Below are 21268 nucleotides of genomic sequence, written 5' to 3' on the forward strand. Positions count from 1 at the left end.
TGTTGCAGTTTGAAACCATTCCTACATGTTATGAAGGCGGAAGAAGCCAACCTCACGTACCCTTTGGCTTACCTGGAAACCGAATTCTGTTGCCCAACCATGTGTGATGTGTCACCATACTGGCAGGCGCTCAATATAAAAGACAAAATGCAACCTTGTACCTAAAGCACATGTGCTATCTGCTGTGAATTGCTTGATTCACTGTGAAAGAGTCTCCCCTTTTGTTCTCAGAAATGTATCTTCTTAAATTTTACTCTCTCTTTTTATCCCCCCTGCAGGTGCAAATGTTTCTATGCTCCCTGTATCAATTCCGTCCCTGAGGTTATCGCAGATTAGAAGGTGAAAAAACCCACACTCGCAATGACATGTTTTCCAAGCTCATGCAGTCCTCCTGCACTGATAGGGCCCAGCTGAATGCATGGAGGCATTCGGTGGCAGAAGCCAGGAAAGCATTCAGTGAGCGTGATCAGAACACGCAGGAGGAGATGCTGAGGCTAATGGGGGAGCAAGCGGACATGATCAGGCGTCGGGTGGAGCTGCAGGAAAGGCAACGAAAGCACAGACTGCTGCTGCATCCATTGTATAACCACCTGCCATCCTCGCCAAGTTCCATATCCTCCTCACCCAGACGCCCAAGAATGCGGGGTGTGGGGGGAGGCTCCGGGCACCCAGCCACTCCACTCCAGAGGATGGCCCAAGCAACAGAAGGCTGTCATTCAAACAGTTTTGATTTGTAGTGTGGCTACAATAAGCCATGTGGCCTTGTCCTTCCCTCCACCCGGGCTACTTTGTCAATGATCTCCCCCCCGCCCCCTTTTTTTTTTTTTTTAAATAAATAAAGAATGCATGGATTCAAAACAATAGGGACTTTATTTCCTTTGCCAGCTGTGGTCGAAGCGGGGAGGGGGATTTGCTTACAGGGAAGTAAATTCAACAAAGGGGGCGATTTTGCATCAAGGAGAAATGCACACAACTGTGACACCGTAGCCTGGCCAGTCATGAAACTGGTTTTCAAAACTTCTCTGATGCGCAGTGTGCCTATCTGTGCTCTTCTAATCGCCCTGGTGTCTGGCTGTTCAAAATTGGCCACCAGACGATTTATGTCAACCTCCCACCCTGCCATAAACATCTCCCCCTTACTCTCACAGATATTATGAAGCACACAGCAAGCAGCAATAAATGGGAATATTGGTTGCGCTGAGGTCTAACCGAGTCAGTAAACAGCACCATCGTGCTTTTAAAAGTCCAAAGGCACATCCTACCTCCATTCTCCACTTGCTCAGCCTATAGTTGAACTGCTCCTGACTATTGTCCAGGGTGCCTGTGTATGGCTTCAAGAGCCATGGGAGCAAGGGGTAGGCTGGGTCCCCAAGGATAACTATTGGTATTTCAACATCCCCAACGGTAATTTTCTGGTCTGGGAAATAAGTCCTGTCTTGCAGCTCTTCAAACAGCCTGGAGTTCCTAAAGATGCAAGCATCATGCACCTTTCCCAGCCATCCCATGTTGATGTTGGTGAAATGTCCCTTGTGATCCACCAGTGCTTGCAGCACCATTGAGAAGTACCCCTTGCGGTTTATGTACTGGTTGGCAAGGTGGTCCGTTGCCAAGATAGGGATATGTGTTCCGTCTATCGCCCCACTACAGTTAGGGAGCCCCATTGCAGCAAAGCCATCCACTATGACCTGCACATTTCCCAGAATCACTATCCTTGATAGCAGAAGGTCACTGATTGCTTTGGCTACTTGGATCACAGCAGCCCCCACGGTAGATTTCACCACTCCGAATTGATTCCCGACTGACTGGTAGCAGTCAGGCATCGCAAGCTTCCACAGGGCTATCGCCACTCGCTTCTCAACTGTCAGGGCAGGTCTCATCTTGATATTCCTGTGCTTTAGGGCTTGGGAAAGCAACTCACAAAGTTCCATGAAAGTGACCGTACACATGCGAAAGTTTTGCAGCCACTGGGAATCATCCCATACCTGCAACACTATGCGGTTCCACCAGTCTGTGATTGTTTGCTGGGCCCAGAATCGGTGTTCCACTGTATCAACCTGCCCACTGCCACCATGATGTCCCAATTACCACATCCCGTGCTTTCAGGAAAAATCTGTGTCCATATCCTCCTCACAATCATCCTCATGCTGGCGTCTCCTAGCCAGGTTCTGCACATACCGCAGGATAATGTGTGAGGTGTTTACAATGCTAACAGCAGCAGCGCTAAGCTGAGCAAGCTACATGCTTGCCTTCCTAGGGCGTCTGCATGGGTAACCCAGGAAAAAAGGTGCAAAACGATTGTTTGCCGTTGCTTTCAAGGAGGGAGGAAGGGAGGGGAGACTGACGACATGTACCCAAAACCATCCACGATGATGTTTTTGCCCCATCAGGCATTGGAAGCTTAACCCAGAATTCCAATGGGCAGCGGGGACTGTGGGATAGCTACCCGCAGTGCACCACTCTGAGTTGATGCTAGCCACAGTATTGAGGATGCACTCTGCTGACCTACCACGCTTAGTGGGGACATACACAATCAACTGTATAAAATCGCTTTCTAAAGATCGACTTCTATAAAATTGACCTAATTTTGTAGTGTAGACATACCCTTAGTCTAATCCTTATGTGTATTGATCCTTGCCTATGATTTCAATTTTAACTGTCCGTATTAAATCAAGTTTCTGTGTGTTTCACCAAATTCCATCTTCTCAATTAACTTTGAGCAGCCATGTGCAAGGGCAAGTTTTACCCCAATACGTAATCTTATAGGTGTAAAAATTGTACAGGCTACACTACCACCCTGTGACATCATCAACAAAGTGCCCATTTGTGCCTGGGTAGGGGCCCTGCTATGGGAGGGAGGAATGCAGCAAGGACTCAGGATCGGTGGCCGGGGTCGCTGTGCATAGGGATGGGGAGGTTATATGGGGAGGGGGGTAATGAGTGGGAGAGGGAGGTCAAGAGATAAAATAATATTTGGGGAAAAAATGTATAATGAAGTGAAACTGAACGGAAATAAAACTGGAGTGTAGGCTCTAAAGCAGGAGTCTCAAACACGCGGCTCTTCCCTGTGGCCCGCCAAGCTCCCCTCCCCCCCCAGTTACTTCCCGAGTTATTTTATGTGGCAGCTAAGCTCCCTGCTTGCTGCTCCCCAATGTTTGGGGCCGTGTCTCTCCCCTGGCCCTGCCTGCCACCCCCACACGCCTCCCCCAAGTGTCCCTCGGGTTCACTTGCTGCCCCCTCACTGCCCCGGAGCCTGCAGCTCCTGCTGACTCCGCTCCACTCTGCCGGCTTCCAGCATCACCTGCTGCCGCGGGGTCCTAGTGCCCCCCTCCACTAGGGCCAGGGCAGGCTGCCCTTCCGCCCTAGTCCTGAGTCTCTCCAATGTCCCGAGCCCCTCATCCCCAGTCCCACAGCCCTCACCCCTGCACCCTCTCCTATCCCTAAACTCCATCCCAGAGTCTACACCCCACCCCCTGCCCCAGCACCCAAACTCCATCCCAGAGCCTGCACCCCAGGCCCCCTCCCCCACCCAAACTCCCTCCCAGAGCCTTAGGCCGGTAGGGGTGGAGGGCAGGTTCTGGGCACCACCAAAATTTCTACAAACCTGCCACCCCTGGAAGAGGCAGAGCAGGGGTGGAGTGGTGGTGCAGCCCAGTGCAGTGGGGGGGACTTTAACAGAAGTAAATCTAACTAAGTGCGTGTTTTGTCCTTTGAGTGAGGTGCATTACTGAGTGTATATATTTTATTAAAATTGCTTGGAAATGACTTCTTGTAGGAGCAGCACTGATCTGTATGCTCTGTATAACGCTTAGCACTTTCCAGGAGGGAGGGGGGGAGGAGCACACTCAGGGGAGGTGGTGGTGAAGAAACGGGGTAGGGGCGGGGCCTCATGGAAGGGGTGGAATGGGGGCGGGGCCAGGCCCAGCAAGGGGGGGGTGTCAGTGATGCGGCCCTCGGGTCAATGCACTAGTCCTCATGTGGCCCTCGTGGTCATTTGAGTTTGAGACCCCTGCTCTAAAGCAACAAGGCTTGGGTAGGGATTTGGGGTTAAAGGTCTGGGATCCCCCACAGCGCTAGATCCCCAAACCTCTTCTCCCTCCTACTGACCCACCCAGTCCACTTCCTGGGTGCCCTTCCTCCACACTTCTCTTCCCTTTTTCCCCGATACTCTCAGTAAGCTCCTGGCACCTTGGGAGCTTACTGTGTTTCCTCCTTGTCTCTCACTACCTCATCCCTCCCTGCTGCTTCTTAGCTCTAATCCTGAACACACCTTCCCCATATCCTGGCACCCCAGAATTATCTAGTCCATCCCTTCTCCACTCCTCCCACAGCTCTGTTCTCCCTTCTCCCGTGGGGTCCTGAATGGCAACATTATGTGCTCTCCTATCAAAAGAAGAGTTCATCTTACTGTCACACAACCCATGCATATGTCATACAGCTATTTACTCAATTTAGAATTCTACAAGTGGCATATTTTCCTCTTAAAATGAGGAAAAGGCATGAAAGCTCTAGTTATTAATGTAGTTATTAATGTACCCAATAAGGATATATTAAATGCAATTCTAATATGACTGACAGCACCAAAAAGGCACATGTCCAAAAATTATTCTAGAGAATGGGAGATAAGGGGAAAAAAAGGGGGGGGGGCGAGGAAACTTGTCAAAACTTGTATGACAAATAAAGTTATTACTACTCAGGTTCTTTAGAGACCCCACAGCTTCCAAAAACTGAGGGGACAGGACTCCTTACCCAGAAAGACCACCGTCTCATAGTTCTCCTGCATGACATCCCTGTAGAGGTCTCTCTGAGTGGGGTCCAGCAGAGCCCCCTCTCCACTGGTGAAATACACAGCCACCTCCTCAAAAGTCACCGGCCCCTGAAAGAGCAAGAGTCCAACACTCAGTACCTGCTGCCCCAATCACACCCCACTATTCACGGAACAGCAGCAACAGGTAAATCGAAGCTCCGGAAGGCACATGTTAACAGAGTCCCACCCCATCTTGCTTAAAGCAGCCAGGAGGCATCAGAGGGTAGAAAGAGAGAACGTATGTGTCTCCCAGCTGACAGACGGACGCAGGATCTTCACATTTATCACATACCTATAGCCAGAGTGTGACAGGTTGAATCACAGAAACCCCCTTGGTAACTGCCAAGTGATGTGCCAAGACTACTTCTGCCCCTGCTTTCCCTTCCAGCTCGGGAACCCAGCACCCTATCTTGCTGAGCCAGACATGCCCGTCTGCTCCAACACAGACCCAGGGTCTGAATTACTTGCCCCAAAGCTACAGACTTAACTGGAAGCAGTTTACAGAAGTGTTCTTGTCTTTAACACTCAGATGCTCAACTCCCAATGGGGGCTAAACCCAAATAAATCCGTTTTACCGTGTATAAAGCTTATACAGGGTAAACTCATGAACTGTTTGCCCTCTATAACACTGATAGAGAGATATGCACAGCTGTTTGCCCCACACCCCCAGGTTTTAATACATATTCTGGGATAATTAATAAGTAAAAAGTGATTTTATTAATTACAGAAAGTAGGATTTAAGTGGTTCCAAATAGTAACAAAAAGTGAATTACCAAGTAAAATAAAATAAAACACGCAAGTCTATGTCTAATAGAGTAAGAAACTGAATACAGATAAGATCTCACCCTCAGAGATGTTTCAATACGTTTCTTTCACAGTCTGGGCACAATCCTTTCCCCTGGTACAGCCCTTGCTCCAGCTCAGGTGGTAGCTAGGGGATTCCTCATGATGGCTCTCACTTTTCTCTGTTCCACCCACTTACATATCTTTTGCATAAGGCAGGAATCCTTTGTCCCTCTGGGTTACCCCCACCCCACCTTCTCAATGGAAGAGCACCAGGTTAAAGATGAATTCCAGTTCAGGTGACATGAACAGATGTCACTCTAAGAATTCATTACCCACTTGCCAGCACACATGTATACAGGAATTTCAGGTAAAACAGAGCCATCTGCAGTCAATTGTCTGGGTTAATGGGAGTCATCAAGATTCCAAACCACCATTAATGGCCCACACTTTGCATAATTACAATACGCCCTCAGTTATATTTCATATTTCTAGTTTCAGATACAAGAGTGGTACATTTATACAAATAGGATGATCACACTCAACAGATTATAAGCTTTGTAATGATACCTTACAAGGGACCTTTTGCATGAATCATATTCCAGTTACATTAGCATATTTTCATAAAATCATATAGAGTGCAAAGTCACACAGAGCTTGATATAAAAGAGATGGGGCTGTCTCTGTACCCTGCTGGTGGCTCCCTGGTAGGAATCCCAACACTCTCCAAATAAAATATATGGAAGAAACGGGGAAGTCAATAGTAAAGAATATAAGTTAGAAGGTCAGAATTGTAGAAAATTGGTAAGGGAAGCTATCAGAAATCAATGACCAATCAATGAAAATAAGAAGGAAGTTTTTAAAAGTACAAAATTAATCCTAACAATGGTAGTGGGAAATTACTAGGTGGAAATGGCAGAATAATAATAATAAAAAAATGCAGAATATGTAAAAGTGTTCAATAAATATTTCTCTCCTTGATTTGGAGAAAAATAGATGATGTACTCATATCATAAGATGTTGACAATGACACTCTTTCCATTCCAACAAGAACTCATGAGGACGTAAAACAGCAGCAATTAAAGTTAGACATGTTTAAATCAGCGGGTCCAGATAATTTGTATCCAAGAGTTTTAAAAGACCTGGTGGAAGAGCGTGGTGGACTCTTAATGTTGATTTTAATTAGGTCTTGGATCACTGGGGAAATTTCAGAAGACCGGAATAAAGCTAATGCTGTGCCAATATTTAAAAAGTATAAAAGAGATGACCCAGCTAATTACAAGAGTGTCAGTCTGACATCTATACTGCACAAGATAATGGAGCAGTCGATACTGGATTTCATTAATAAAGAATTAAAAGAGGATAATATAATTAGTACCCATTAACAAAGGTTTAGAAAAAATAGATACTATCAAACTAACTGGATATACTTATTGGATGAGATCAAAAGTTTGGTTGCAGCTAATAGTATTGATGTAATATACCTAGACTTCTGTAAGGTATATGACTTGGTACAGCACAATACTTTGACTAAAAAACTAGAATGATACAAAATAAACACGGCAGACATTAAATAGATTAAAAACTATGATTGTAAATGCGGAACCATGGTCGAGTGGATTTATTTCTAGTGGGTTCCCGCAGGGATTGCTTCTTGGCCCTGTGCTATTTCACATTCTTATCAATGACCTAGGAGAGAATATAAAATCATCACTGATAAAGTTTGCAGTTGCCACAAAGATTGGGGGTGGGGGTAACTAATGAAGTGTCAATAGATTCAGTCTCCAGCAGTGGGAGTCTAGGAAGTTTTCCCAAACCTGGCTGGAGGGTTATTTCCTGTTCCACAAAGAGGGGAAGTTCCAGTCCCAACTCCTGTGCCTTGAAATTAGGCCCTATCTGACACTACAGCCCATATTCAGTATAGTGGTTTGATTATAATATGATTAGGACAGAATTACGATGCAATATGTGCAAGATGCATCATGTGTGGTGTCATTGGAAAAGTTATGATTTGCTGAATATGATTATCCTATTTATAGACTCATAGACTCATAGACTTTAAGGTCAGAAGGGACCATTATGATCATCTAATCTGACCTCCCGCATGATGCAGGCCACAAAAGCTGACCCACCCACTTTCCCTTAACTCAGCTGTTGAAGTCCCTTTGTGTGCGTGGAACATGTTTGTATCTGAAGTTATGGATATTGACTATGTATCTGTATTTCAAATGTGCTTACTCTGGGTAACACCCACAACTAGCCTTTCAGGTACAACAATGAAGAAGCCAGACAGCGCTGATGGTTCATCAACAAAGACAATGGACCGTGGAAGAGCTTAGCCCTCCTGTGAATGTGTCAGCCAGCCTATGAATCATGGCTACTATGACTCAGCAAGGCATGTAGGTCATGTGACCAGACCACATGACACTGAACTCCATTTTGGTACCTGTATTTTCCCACAAACTGGACTGCAAACTCAGTTTGGAAAAAAAGGGGTTCCGCCATATGGAAAAGCTACATAAGGTGGGGTGTGACATCATCTCTTGGCCTCATTCCCCACACAAGAGAACTCCTGGAAGCACCCGAAGAACAGAGACTGAACTGGGGGAAGTGCTGGACGCAGGGTAAAGGGATTTCTAGCTTTACACAATTCTCAACAGGTTTGTCACATCCTGTCCCCTCCCTTTCTCCACCCTAGATATTTCCTGCCTCCCATCACCTCGAACAGCTCCCACCATCCTATGCATTACTGCTCCTCTCCCTCCAAGCAGAACCCACCACCAGCTCCCTGATAATCCCTTACCTGAGCCAGCTCCATTGCAGCTATTTCCTTCCCCCTGGGAGGACGGGATGATCTGGAGTGAAACGTGGACGTTATTCTGTAGCCTGCCAGGGCGAGAAGGGCAATTTGAGAGAATTCAGATGGGGCTTTTGTCCATTCCACACGCCAATTCCCCCCCAGGATTTTCCCCTGCTAATGGACATTCTAGGTTCTGCCACACTGTGAAGCAAAGAGTGACCTTATTCCAGTACAGGCCTAGCCCCCTCCCACCAGGGTGTAATCCTCTGAGACATGGTGACACCCTCCCAGTAACAGAATCTCTCTGTTACACTTATAAAGTTTGCGGATGATACCAAGCTGGGAGGAGTTGCAAGTGCTTTGGAGGGTAGGATTAAAATTCAAAATGATCTGGACAAACTGGAGAAATGATCTGAAGTAAATAGGATGAAATTCAATAAGGACAAATGCAAAGTACTCCACTTAGGAAGGAACAATCAGTTGCACACATACAAAATAAGAAATGATTTTTAGGGAGGAGTACTGCAGAAAGGGATCTGGGGGTCATAGTGGATCACAAGCTAAATATGAGTCAACAGTGTAACACTGTTGCAAAAAAAGCGAAAATCATTCTGGGATGTACTAGCATGGGTATTATAAGCAAGACACGAGAAGTAATTCTTCTACTCTACTCCGAGCTGATTAGGCCTCTACTGGAGAACTGTGTCCAGTTCTGGGCGCCACATTTCAGGAAATATGTGGACAAATTGGAGAAAGTCCAGAGAAGAGCAACAAAAATGATTAAAGGTCTAGAAAACATGATCCGTGAGGGATGATCAAAAATATTGGGTTTGTTTAGTCTGGAGAAGAGAAGACTGAAAGGAGACACGATAGTAGTTTTCAAGTACATAAAAGGTTGTTACAAGGAGGAGGAAGAAAAATTGTTCTTCCTAACCTCTGAGGATAGGATAAGAAGCAATGGGCTAAAATTGCAGCAAGGACTGTTTAGGTTGGATATTAGAAAAAATTTCCTGACAGAGTGGTTAAACATTGGAATAAATTGCCTAGGGAGGTTGTGGAATCTCCATCATTTGGGAGTTTTAGGAGCAAGATGGACAAACACCTGTCAGGGATGGTTTAGAAGAGAATACTTAGTCCTGCCTTGAGTGCAGGGGACTGGACTAGATGGCCTCTCAAGGTCCCTTCCAGTTCTATGATTCTATGAAGCAAAGGCCAGAGAAAAGCAGAATCAAAGGAGTCAGTTTGGGGAATTCTCCCTCTCATTGTCCCCAAGGCAGCTGTCTCAGGTTTACAAAGTTGTTTGATGCTCCAGCCTTTATACAGTCTCTCCTGGGAGTGCCCCCTTTCATGGGTTGGGCCTAGTTTTAGCTTTTGGCAAGCATGACCCCAGGGGCTCTGAGACTGGGCCTTCTTGCCTCACCAGCGTGTTTCTTTCTGTGGCTCCCCAGTGAGTCCAAATGAGTAGATACTCCTGAGAGAGACTGTCAACATAAGAGCATAAGAATGGTCCATCTAGGTCAGTGGCCAATGCCAGGTGCTTCAGAGGGAATGAACAGAACAGGTAATCATCAAGTGATCCATCCCCTGTCACCATTCCCAGCTTCTGGCAAACAGAGGCTAGAGACACCATCCCTGCCATCCTGCTTGTGACACCGGCAGATGAAGTGTTAGCTCTTGCAAAAGCCCCCATGTCTTAATTGAACATGCACAAATGCATAGCTGGAATCAAGTCTGGCTCACCTGTGTTACTATTGTTAAAACAGGTATTAGAATTATAAGAATGTGTTTAGTGTTTAGACTTTATTGAACGGTTGTGAGTTGCTGCCTGGGTTACTATCTGACTAGTTGCATTGTGAGCCTCTCTGGCTATGTAAATCACCAGACAGGAGAGAGGCTTTACCTATGTGAAGTGCTGATTGGCAACAGAATGCACTGTATGCTACCTGGCAGGAAAGGTCCATCAACACCAAATAGACTTCTTTAACAACCCATAATAGACAAAAGACTGTTGTTGTGCTCTTGACTTCCCATTAGCTGAGTTTGCAGCTCAGAGCACATGGCAGGAAGGGGATAAAAAACCCGATTCAGAAGGAACTGATTATCTGTATGCTGCTTGGTCTCTGGGGGGCAAAGTTTCTAGGCATAAGCAAGAGTTCCCCAGCTGATTAGCCTGGGTTAGTCCTAAGGAAGACAGAGCTTACTTATTATAGAAGCTTCTTTTACCTTTTTAAATTTAAGACTGTAACTTGTCTGCAGCTATATGATTACCTGCTTTAACTTTGTAAACAACTCTCCTTTCCTCTTAAATAAGTCTTAATACAGGTTATTACAGGACTGGCTACAAACATTGTCTTTGATGTGAGATCTAAGATTCAATTGACCTAAGTAAGTGACTGGTCCTTTGGGACAAGGTCAGGCTTGACAAAGCCCTGGCTGGGATGATTTAGTTGAGGATTGGTCCTGCTTTGAGCAGGGGGTTGGACTAGATGACCTCCTGAGGTCCCTTCCAACCCTGATATTCTGATTCTATGACTGGCAGTAACCTGAACATTGCTGTGATTTGTGGTGTAAGGCAGTGGTTCTCAACCAGGGGTCTGGGGCCTGCTGGGAGGCCACTAGCAGGTTTCAGGGGGGCCACCAAGCAAGGCCAGCATTAGACTTGCTGAGGCCCAGGGCAGAAAGCTGAAGTCCCAGCACAGGGGGCTGAAGTCCAGGGCCCTGAGCCCCACCACCCAGGGCTGAAGCCAAAGCCTAAGCAATGTAGATTTGTGGGGCCCCTCTGGCATGGTACCCTCAGAGAGGAAGAAAATGCCCCAAGGACTCAGCCAGAGGGTTGAGCCCTGACACACTACTGGCTTACAGGTTCTCTGCCAGTCAGGAAGGGGGAGCAGTGAGGGAAGACTGGAAGATGGTTGGAGAGGTGAAGAGGTTTGTGGTATGGTGGGGGAAGAAGCATCTGAGACTGGATAACCTGGGGCTGGGCAGTCTCCATAGAGGACACTTGCTCCTCCTGTGCCCTTTCCACACCCTCTTGCAAGTAGACAATGACCACCCTCTCCCCACCCCCAGAGGCAGCCATGTCTCAGGACTCTTCCAAGTTGCACCCACTAACTCTCTTCCTATTTGGGGTATAGCTCGGGGCAACAATTTCCCACCAAGATCAACCCAGCTAGCTGTTGGCTGTTCTGGTGCGACAGGGTGGGTGGAAGGCAGAACTGCAGCACTTCTCGGGCAGAATTTATTTTCTTCATGCAAAAAAAAATAAAGTCGGCGCTGGACATGAATTCTGTGCGTACGCAGTGGCACAGAATTCCCACATGAGTAACTCACACCCAGCTTTCACTCCCATCAGTGCTGGCAAGACCCAGTCCAGTTACAGGACTGAACCCTTATTCTCCCGTCACATGGGACAGTCTCAGCTGAGGGTGGGTGAGAGTGGGAGGGGGTACAAAGGGAAAAGAGTTGTTGTAGCCATGTTGGACCCAAGATATCAAAGAGGTATTTTTAATTGGTTCTAAAAAATTAACTCACCTACCTTATCTCTCCAAGAGATCTGAAAGTGGCAGAAGGAGACAAACAAGACGACAGAGCTCAGGACTCTAAATCAAACATTTCCCATCCCCTGGAAGAAACTACATTTCCCTTCTGCCCCGGGTATGTTTGTATGCTATATAAGGGACCACCCCATTCCTCTCACAGCAGCAAAGGGATTCTGCAGCCAGCCCCAGATGGTCTTTTCCGATCCTGGGATGTGTGTTGTGACAAAGTTTGTGTGTGGTGGGTGCACGGGCTGGGTACAGCTAGGCCGATCTGCAGACTGGAAAGTCAGGGCAACTCCAGCACAGCATGGGGCCTGTGGGCATGGGTAGTATTTCTGGAGCTGGGCCTCTGTCCCCTCCAGGTCCCATGGCAGATGGCTCTGGAAGCATCAAGTGGGTCCAGCACTGCAGGGGAAGGTTGGGGTAGTGTCTGAGATCGGGGTGAGAATTGGATGGGGGTCCATGCTCAAGAATGGAATTCACCTCCCCACCCCTCTGCAGAGCCCAGCAACTAGGGGTTTATCCGGTGAAGTGAATTTCACTCTGGGTGACTTTGAGCCAGTCACTGAAAGATCCTTGTGCCTTAGGTTCCACACGGGCCACAGGAGTTTACTAGTACTCCCTCCCCAGACTCCCCGGGGCAGCCACGGATAATTAGTGGGTTATGGGAATTAGAAGATGAAAATTTCCTAAGAACAATGATATTTGTGTGTTTATTATTAAATCCCCAGACACCCACCAATCCCCGTCCTCCTTCCGATGAGCTATAAATATCTAAGGGACTCAGCTATTGATCCTGCAGTCAGTTCCTGCCCCTTCCCCACTTTCTATAGCAGCACTTTTAAGAACAGGACAGGGAAACATGTAAATACTTTGAACCAAATTCCAGAAGCTGCTGAGCATGCACAAGCTAAAATGAAACCAAGGTTCTGTCTCTTCAAGGACCTAGCCCCTAGTGCAAAATTATAGACACTCCCCAGAAATATGAAACAGCAACTTCATAACTGATAGAATGTTATTTATCTATTGACTTCTGGGAATTACCAATAAAAAAAAACCCTAACCTAGTGAAGGTGATATCCTGAGGAAAAGATCTCATGTGTCTTTACAGATCGGTATGATCTAATCGGGAACTTGATACACTAAAATGCCTAATTCGTAGCCCTATGGCGATTGCCTGGTGTCACTACAGGGCCGAATTAAGGTTGGGTGCCTTAGCTGTGACTTTCCACCCCCAAGCATATTGTGATTGCTGTTAAGTGGGTTAGACAAAATTCATTTTGTCTATTTCTTTCTTTTAATTTAAATAGATGGTATCAATATTTATTTTTAAGCCCTTTTTTCAATGTTTATAATTTTAATGTTCAGAGCTGTGGGAAGTTATGGGGATCATCAGACAACAATTATTTAACAACAGTAAATGTTGAGATTCCAAAAGCCAAATCATATAACTGTTCAAAGAGAAATTGTCAATGTCACACGCAAAATATACAGTGTAAATATCCTTAAATCAAACTTCACTTTCTCCAGAAGCATTTCTGTATATTACCTATATAAATATTTTCTCATCTGTGTGTGTTTACAGTGAAATCAACATTTACTGCAATTTATTCATAAAAATCCAGTCCTTTCAAGCGTAATTTTAAGTAATGAAGTATTTGAATTTTTTCACTTCCTGGACAGTAATGCTTCATTTCAGGATAATTATACCCTCCCTGTGATGTATTTAACTCTCAGTACCGTAACCCCCTCATGATGTAGCTCCTGTCTGGGAGCTCTGCTGAGGCCAGTGCCATTATGATCAGAAGATGACACTCTGACACATGATCAGAGACACATGGGGGAAGGTGGAGAATGAGGTAACATGAAGGTTACCAGAGTTGAACATGGCCCTACAGAATGTGGGGAGCAAACTCCCTCTCAGCCTCTCCCACCTCCCAGAATCAGTAAATCTGATAAATCTTTCCCTGAAATGTAAGTAGCCCCAGTATGAGAGACAGTGATTAACACAGGTGTCTTGGGGGCTGCAGTGCCAACCCTCTGCCTGGATGAGGGGGATGAAGAAATGCAGTAGAAATGGGTTAGGTTGGGAGAGGACACAGCTGATGTGGGACTGGGAGCCAAGTTGACCAACAGGTGAGAACTCATGGTGGTGGTGGGGGGGAGGGTGAGCGAGTGTCAAAATTTTAGGCGTTAGGAATGGTAGGAATGGTAATTAGGTGTCAGTTCATTTCTCATGCATTTATCTCAATTTTAATTTCAGTTTTGAATCAGTATTAATACCATGTTGTTTTAATAGCATTCGCGTCTATTTGTATAATTGTTTGCAAGATTTCATTGGATATTGTGAACCAGCCGTCTTAACCTTTTATTTTGAGATTCCTAAATACAATCCAGCGCACCACTCCTGAAAGACTGCAAGCCCTGGGCCGGTGACATTTTCCTTAGAGAGCAAACACCTGACGAGCCCTTTCGTGCATTGGGCTCTTTGACATTGCTTTATCCGCCCCGCCAGAAAATGCTATAGGTAACGAAAAGTAATTACAGGAGACCATCTATGTATAGTTCTACCAGCTATGTGCCAAAATTCAAATGGTTCTGTTTGTTTTATCTTTCATTCAGCTTTGCAATTATTAGATCCCATTTAAAAGCTGGAAGTGAAATATAGGGTTACCATATTTAAAAAATAAACAAAAGAGGACACTCCACGGGCCCTGGCCCTGCCCCTTTCCCACCTCCGCCCCTTCCCTGCCCCAACTCTGCCCATTCCCCGCCCCTTCCCCAAAGTCCCCGCCCCAACTCCCCCTCTTCCCTCCCAGCCACGCAAAAAGGGCTGCCCGAGCGCTACCGGCTTCACGGTTTGCCGGGCAGCCTCCAGACCCTGCGCCCCCGGCCGGCGCTTCCCCAGCACAGCTGAAGCCTGGGAGCAGAAGCGCCGAGCCGGGGGCGCAGGGTCTGGAGGCTGCCCGGCAAACCATGAAGCCGGTAGCGCTCGGGCTTCGGGCAGCCCCCTTGCCTCCGGACCCCGAGCCGCCGGCCGGGCACTTCCCCTCCCGGGCTCCAGCTGCTGTGCTCCTCCCCTGACTCTTTGGCTCTGTTTAAGAGCCGAGCTGCCCGAGCGCTCCGGCTTCGGGCAGCCCCCATGCCCCCGGACCTTGCGCCGCCAGAGCAGAGCAGCTGGAGCCCGGGAGGGGAAGTGCCCAGCCGGTATTTTTCCTGGACATGTTCAGCTTTTTGGCAATTCCCCCCGGACGGGAGTTTGATTACCAAAAAGTCGGACATGTCTGGGAAAAACCGGACGTATGGTAACCCTAGTGAAATAACCAAAGTCAAGTTAAGAAGAGAGTGGCATAGCTGGGGGTAAAACAATAAAGGGAAAGAACTGACTATGCAAAAAGGAACATCGCAAACTATCAGAGACCCAGACCCCCATCCAACTGAATCCACCCCAGCCAGGCATATCAAGCTGGATCCCTGAAAAATCGCCCATCCTGTCTGGCAGTGAATGCTGCGTGTTCCAGATGGAGCTATGGTGTGTGTGTCTGCTCTGCTGACAAGCTGCTTTGGTACAGAATGCACCACGGCCACAGGGAGCAGAGACATGAACTCCTACAAAACAAAATCCCAGATACACCTCCGATGCCTCATCCCCTTCCCCGCCTCCCCACTGTGTGCCATCCCCTCCCCCACCTCCACATGGCCACTCTCAGCCTATTGCTAATAGTCCCTTCCAGCCTTCAGCACTATAAATAAATAAAACATGGTTTTACTAAAGGTAGATCATGCCAGAGAAACCTGATCTGGATGTCAGTAAGGCATTTGATACAGTTCCACATGGGAAACTATTTGTTCAATTGGAGAAGATGGGGATTAATATGAGAACTGAAAGTTCAATAAAGAATTGGTTAAAGGGGAGTCTACAAGGGGTCATACTGAACGGTGAGTTGTCAGGCTGGAGGGAGGTTACTAGTGGAGTTCCTCAGAGATGGGTCTTGGGACCAATCTTATTCAACATTTTTATTAGTGACCTTGGCACAAAAAGTGGGAGTGTGACACAAAGCTGGGAGGGATTGCCAATATGGAGGAGGACAGGAAAATCATACAAGAAGATCTGCATGACCTTGAAAGCTGGAGTAATAAAAAGGGGATGAAAATTAATAGTGCAAAATTATGCACTTAGGGACTAACGACAAGAATTTTTGCAATAAACTGGGGACTTATCAGTTGGAAGTGACAGAAAAGAAAGACCTAGGTGTACTGGCTGATCACAGGATAATTATGAGCCACCAATGTGATGTGGCCGTGAAATAGGTTAATGCAGTCCTAGGATGCATCAGATGAGGTATTTCCAGTAGCCACAGGAAAGGGTTAGTACTTCTTTATGCTGCAAAGACACTAATGGGGATCAGAGCCCCATCGTGCTGCACATGGCAGAGAACCTGACTGAGATCAGCACCCCCATTGTGCTGGGCACTGCACAGACAGAGCGGGACAGTCCTTGCCCCAAAGAGATCACAATCCAAGTAGACAATGGGTACGAGGAAAACAGAGAGGGGCTGGGACTTCCCCAAGGTCACCAAGCAGGTCAGTGACAGAGCCAGGAACAGACCCAGGTAACTCCAGAGCCCCGTCACCCGCAGCTTGGAAAGGTCCCCAGACCCCATTGTATTAACATGCAGGAAAAGGTGGTTTGTCCATGGATGCACAAGCTGTCTTGGCAGGGCAGCTCAGCTGCAGTCCCTGCACACAGCTGGGTGTGTCCCCTGGGTCAGGAGAAGTCAGTGTCCAGTCCTGTGGGGCTGTGCTCCTGGCTCATACCTCCAGCACTCACTGCTGTCCCTCCGTTACCAGCTGCACTGTTCAGCCAGCCCCACGCCTCAGTGAGGTCACTGTTGTGCTCCCCCCCCCCATCCCTCGCAAGCCTTCAAACAGGGACATGGTGCACCTGTGCCAGAGTGCACTACTGTAAATTCTGTCTATACTAAGGGTTTGCACCAGTCCCTAAAACACTAGTGTGGCAGAGACCTTCAGTGCCCAAAACAGCAGTACGGTGGCACTAGAACTGGGATCTATTTCTAGCTCTGTCACATATAGCCTGGGTGACCTTGGACACTTCAATATTTCTCCTCCCAACTTTAGTCTCTTTACCCAACTGCCCACTCATTGGGGTCTCCTCTCTCTCCAGAACTGCTCACCACTAAAATCTGTGTGGGTGACACCAGAGCTAAGGTAGTTAATCTCTGGAATAGTCTTACAAGAGTGGCTGTGGAGTATCTTTTCCTGGAAGTTTTTAAGAACAGGTAGGACAAACCTCTGTCGGAGACAATCTACATATACTTGGTCCTGCCTCATTAGAGAGAGCTGGACTTGATAACATCTTGAGGTCCTGTCCAGCACTACATTTCTATGATGCTATGAAGTATATACGTATAAAACACAACATACAGAATAAAACCCACCACAACATAATGTCAGGCAATTCATAAAAAAGAAAAGGAAACCCACAGCATAAAATGACAATAGAAAGGAAAAGAAAACAACACAATGCTAACTAACACACCCTAGGACAAAATTACACAACGAAAAAGAGCTCAACTCAAACCAACACAACAGAGGCACCAAACACGCTGAGGCAAAACAATGCACCATAAAACTATGCAACACAACATGGTACAATCACAGTTCCAAATGGCACCATGCAAAACAGCTCAGCATAGAACATAGAATTATTTCAATGTAGGCATGGAAGGAATCTCAAGAGGTCGTGTACTCAAGCTTCCTGTGATGAGTCAGGCTGAAGTATCCCTAGACATTCCCAGACTGGTGTACCTCTAACCTGATCTTAAAGACCTCCAATGATGGAAATTCCACAACCTCCCTTGGAAGCCAATGCAACGCAAACACAAACCAAAAGAACGCTGTACATCCACAAGCTGGGCTTGGGGCTAAAGGGAGAGGCACGAATTCAAACAATCTGGGTTCAGCTTCCAGTTTTGCCCCAAATTCTCCATGCAAACTTGAGCAAATTACTTCAGCTCTCTGATCTTCAGTTTCCCCATCTCTAAAATGGAGAGTCGCCTCCCACCATTTGCCTATTTAGCCTTTGAGCTTTTTGTGGCAAGGACGCTGTCACTGTGGGCATGTCTACACTGCAGTTAGACACCAGCGGCTGGCCCGTGCCCGCTGACTTGGGCTCACACGGCTCAGGCTGCAGGGCTGTTTAATTTGGTGTAGATGTTCCGGCTTGGACTGCAGCTCAAGGTCTGGCACCCTCCCACCTCGCAGGGTCATACAATATCAGGGTTGGAAGGGACCTCAAGAGGTATCTAGTCCAACCCCCTGCTCAAAGCAGGACCAATCACCAACTAAATCCCCAAATGGCCCCCTCAAGGATTGAGTTCACAACCCTGGATTTAGCAGGCAACTGCTCAAACCACAGACATCTACAGTGCAATTAAACAGCCCCTTTGCCTGAGCCTTGTGAGCCTGAATCAGCTCACATGGGCCAGCTGTAGGTTTTTAATGGCAGGGTAGAGATACCCTTGGTGTCTGTTCAGCACCTGTCACAATGGGGACCCTGATCTTGGTCAGTGTCTGTTCAGAGCCCTGCACAACAAGGTCCCTGCTCTTTGTAGAGGTCTGTGCAGTTCCTGGCACAACGAGTGCCCCAAACTCAGGGTTTGTGCAGTGCCCAGCACACTGGGGGACATGATCTCAGGCAAGGCCTGAGCCACGCATAAGGTACCATAAGATCCCTGATCTCAGTCAGACACCTGGAGAGAAAAGCAGGAAGATTTTCAAGAATTTGATATCAGTAGATCAGAACTGAGGAGAAAATGGGGCACAAACTAAATATTTGCCAATATAAGAGAGAAACACCAATATCTGAGGAGATTTTATGTCACCATTCAACAGTTCAAGAGAAAAGAGGGGAAATTTGAGGGGATTATACAGCGATATTCAATCAACAACAGAATGGGATGAATTCTTCTTGCCTCACATTCACATGGCCAGCAGGAAGCCCTGGGTGATGTCGCTTTCACAGGGGAAAGGAGTGGGGCTGGAGTCAGAAAGTCACTGGCTGTGGGGTCTGGAAATGTGACTAGCAGGCAGTGTCTTGGGGTCCCAGCTGGAGAAATTCCTAAGTGGGGGATCCTGTGTCTCTCACTGGTAGCAGTGGGGTCTGGGAATGTGACTAGCAGGTGATGGCGAGGGGGGGGGGGGGGGAGGAGAAGCTGCTGGGTTGGGTGGGGGAAGGGGGGGGGGGAAGTAGCTGGACTGGAAAACCTGGGGCTGGGCCGCATCCAGGGGGGACGTTTGCTCCTTCCTTCCCTTCCTGGGCCTTTCCATGCCCTGTTGCCAGCAGAGAGTGCCCCCCCCCCAACCCAGAGGTATCCCTGTCTCAGGGCGCTCCCAGCCTCTGCCCATTAACCCTCTTCCCATTTCAGAAATCACTCAGGGGAACGATTTCCCACCTAAACAAGGACAAATCACTGTAGGTGGGGGGGGGGGGGGGGGGGAGAACACCCAAAACCTGAGATTTGAACTGGACATTGGCGAAGTGGAGAGAAAATGGGGCACAATCGGGGGAGGGGAACAGAGACCTTCTCAGGGATTTGAGGGAAAGGGGGGGGGGGTCACCCTGGATGTTACTCGTTGCTCTCTAGAGAGAAAGGGGGCAGGGCTGGAGAGGATGGGGGGTCCCCACAGGAGGGGACAGCAGTAAATCCGAGGGGATCTCACCCCCCCCTTCCTCTCCCCGCTCCTCGGGGGTCACCTGCTCTTCTCCCCGCCCCCCCGCCATGTCCAGGCTGCACAGACATTTTCCATCCGCCACTTTCCCAGGTCTCCGCCCCCCGGCAGCCTCCGCCCAGCCACACGCAGGGACCCCAGTGGGGGCTGGTCTCCTCCCGCCGGGACCCCCCGTGGGGCCCCTGGGCAGAGCCTGGCCGGGCCCGGGGGCGTTGGGCTCCTGCGGGGACAGCAGCTCCGAGCCCCCCGCGGGCGCTGCCCCCAGGGAGCAGATCCCGGCGCTGCGAGATGCCGGGTCCCCCCCACGGACACTGGGGCAGAGTCACCGCCCGGCCCCGCCCCCGGGGCTCGCTCCGGTACCTGGAGGCTGCAGCTCCGCAGCGGGGCGGGCAGAGCCCGGGGCGGCCCCAGCGGGAGCAGGGGGCGGGCCGGGCACGGAGGGGTTAATGGGTCTCCCCGGCACAGACCCTCCTGCTCCGCCCGGCCCCGCAGCGCCAGGGAGCAGCAGCATGCGGCACTCTTCCCCCCTCCATCTGCGCATGCCCAGAGCCGGGAGACACAAACTCTTCTTCGGCTCCGGGAGAGGCTCCAACGGCCCTGCAAGAGCCAGGCAGAGCCGCAGCGCCCCGCGCGCGTTCACAACCCGACTCGTCCTCCCCGGTCCAACGTCACTTCCGTTCCCAGAAGGGGCAGGAACATCTCCCAGCGTGCCCCAGACGCCGCTTCCGCCCTCTTCAGCTCAAGTAAGGGAGAGTTTCAGCAGCTGTTCTCTGGTCCTCCCTGTCAACGTCACTTCCGCTCCCTGCAGAGTCAGGAACTACATATCCCAGACTGCTCCGGGAAGTGCTTCCGCCCTCTTCAGCTCAGGTAAGGGTGGGTTTCAGCAGTTGCAAGCCCCGCTAGGGCTGGGAGAATAAAGTTGCTGCTGTTTCCTCCGTGTGACCCGGGAGTCGGGGCTGAGCAGCTGCTGCTCTCCGGGGTCTGTGCTGGGGGAGCCCGGCATTAACCCCTCCGTGCCCGGCCGGGGGGGGCTTTCTCCAGCTGGGACCCGCCCCCGGGCCGGAGCCCCCCGGTGAGTGAGAGACCCCGGGGGGTGCTGGGTCCGGGCAGGAAAGTGACTCTCCGCCCCGGGGAACCTGGGAGAAGCCTCGGAGCTGCCTCAGCCCCTGTGGAGCTGCAGCAGGATCTGCCCCCGGCCCCGCTGGGATTGGGGGGCAGAGACTGGGGGCCGGCGGGGAGGTCCCCTGTGTGTTGTGTATTTGGTTGTCATAGTAATAGACTCTTGTGTTGCTATGGCAACTGAGTTAGATTATTAGGGGATAGTCCATACAGTTTTAGCTGGTTTTTGGTTAGTTCTCTGTGTGGCAATAAATGGCTGCTTCAAGGTTTACAGCTCTCTGTGTCTCCAGTGATTTCTTCCTAAAACTGTTACCCTGAATGATATAACACTGTGGTGTGCGGGGAGGTGGGGGTGTCGGGCAGGGAGGGGAGAAGCCAGAGTTGCGGACTGGGGCGGCGGGGGGGTTGAACTGTCTCTGTGCAACCAGGAAATCCCTGGGAGAGAACTGGCGGGCGGGGGAGGGGAGTTAA

The 21268-nt window shown here is 48.9% G+C and overlaps 1 protein-coding gene across 8 annotated transcripts in view; it reads right to left on the reverse strand.

The window, feature by feature from the left end:
- LOC101936867 (zinc finger protein 239-like) overlaps positions 1–20219 on the reverse strand; it is a 309680-nt gene extending 289461 nt beyond the window's left edge. For 2 of the 8 annotated variants that reach the window (XM_065569740.1, XM_065569746.1), the window contains exons 1-3: positions 20039–20219; positions 8391–8473; positions 4747–4873 (exon numbers count right to left, since the gene is read on the reverse strand). In XM_065569740.1, coding sequence (XP_065425812.1) covers positions 4747–4873; positions 8391–8473; positions 20039–20219 — 391 coding nt within the window. Of the gene's footprint in view, positions 1–4746; positions 4874–8390; positions 8474–20038 lie in introns of those variants that run through there. The other 6 variants (XM_065569741.1, XM_065569747.1, XM_065569744.1 and 3 more) reach the window with 5 other exon arrangements.
- Positions 20220–21268: the final 1049 nt, after the last annotated feature.

Source organism: Chrysemys picta, chromosome 16 (genome assembly GCF_011386835.1).
Source record: "Chrysemys picta bellii isolate R12L10 chromosome 16, ASM1138683v2, whole genome shotgun sequence".
NCBI lineage: Eukaryota > Metazoa > Chordata > Testudines > Emydidae > Chrysemys > Chrysemys picta.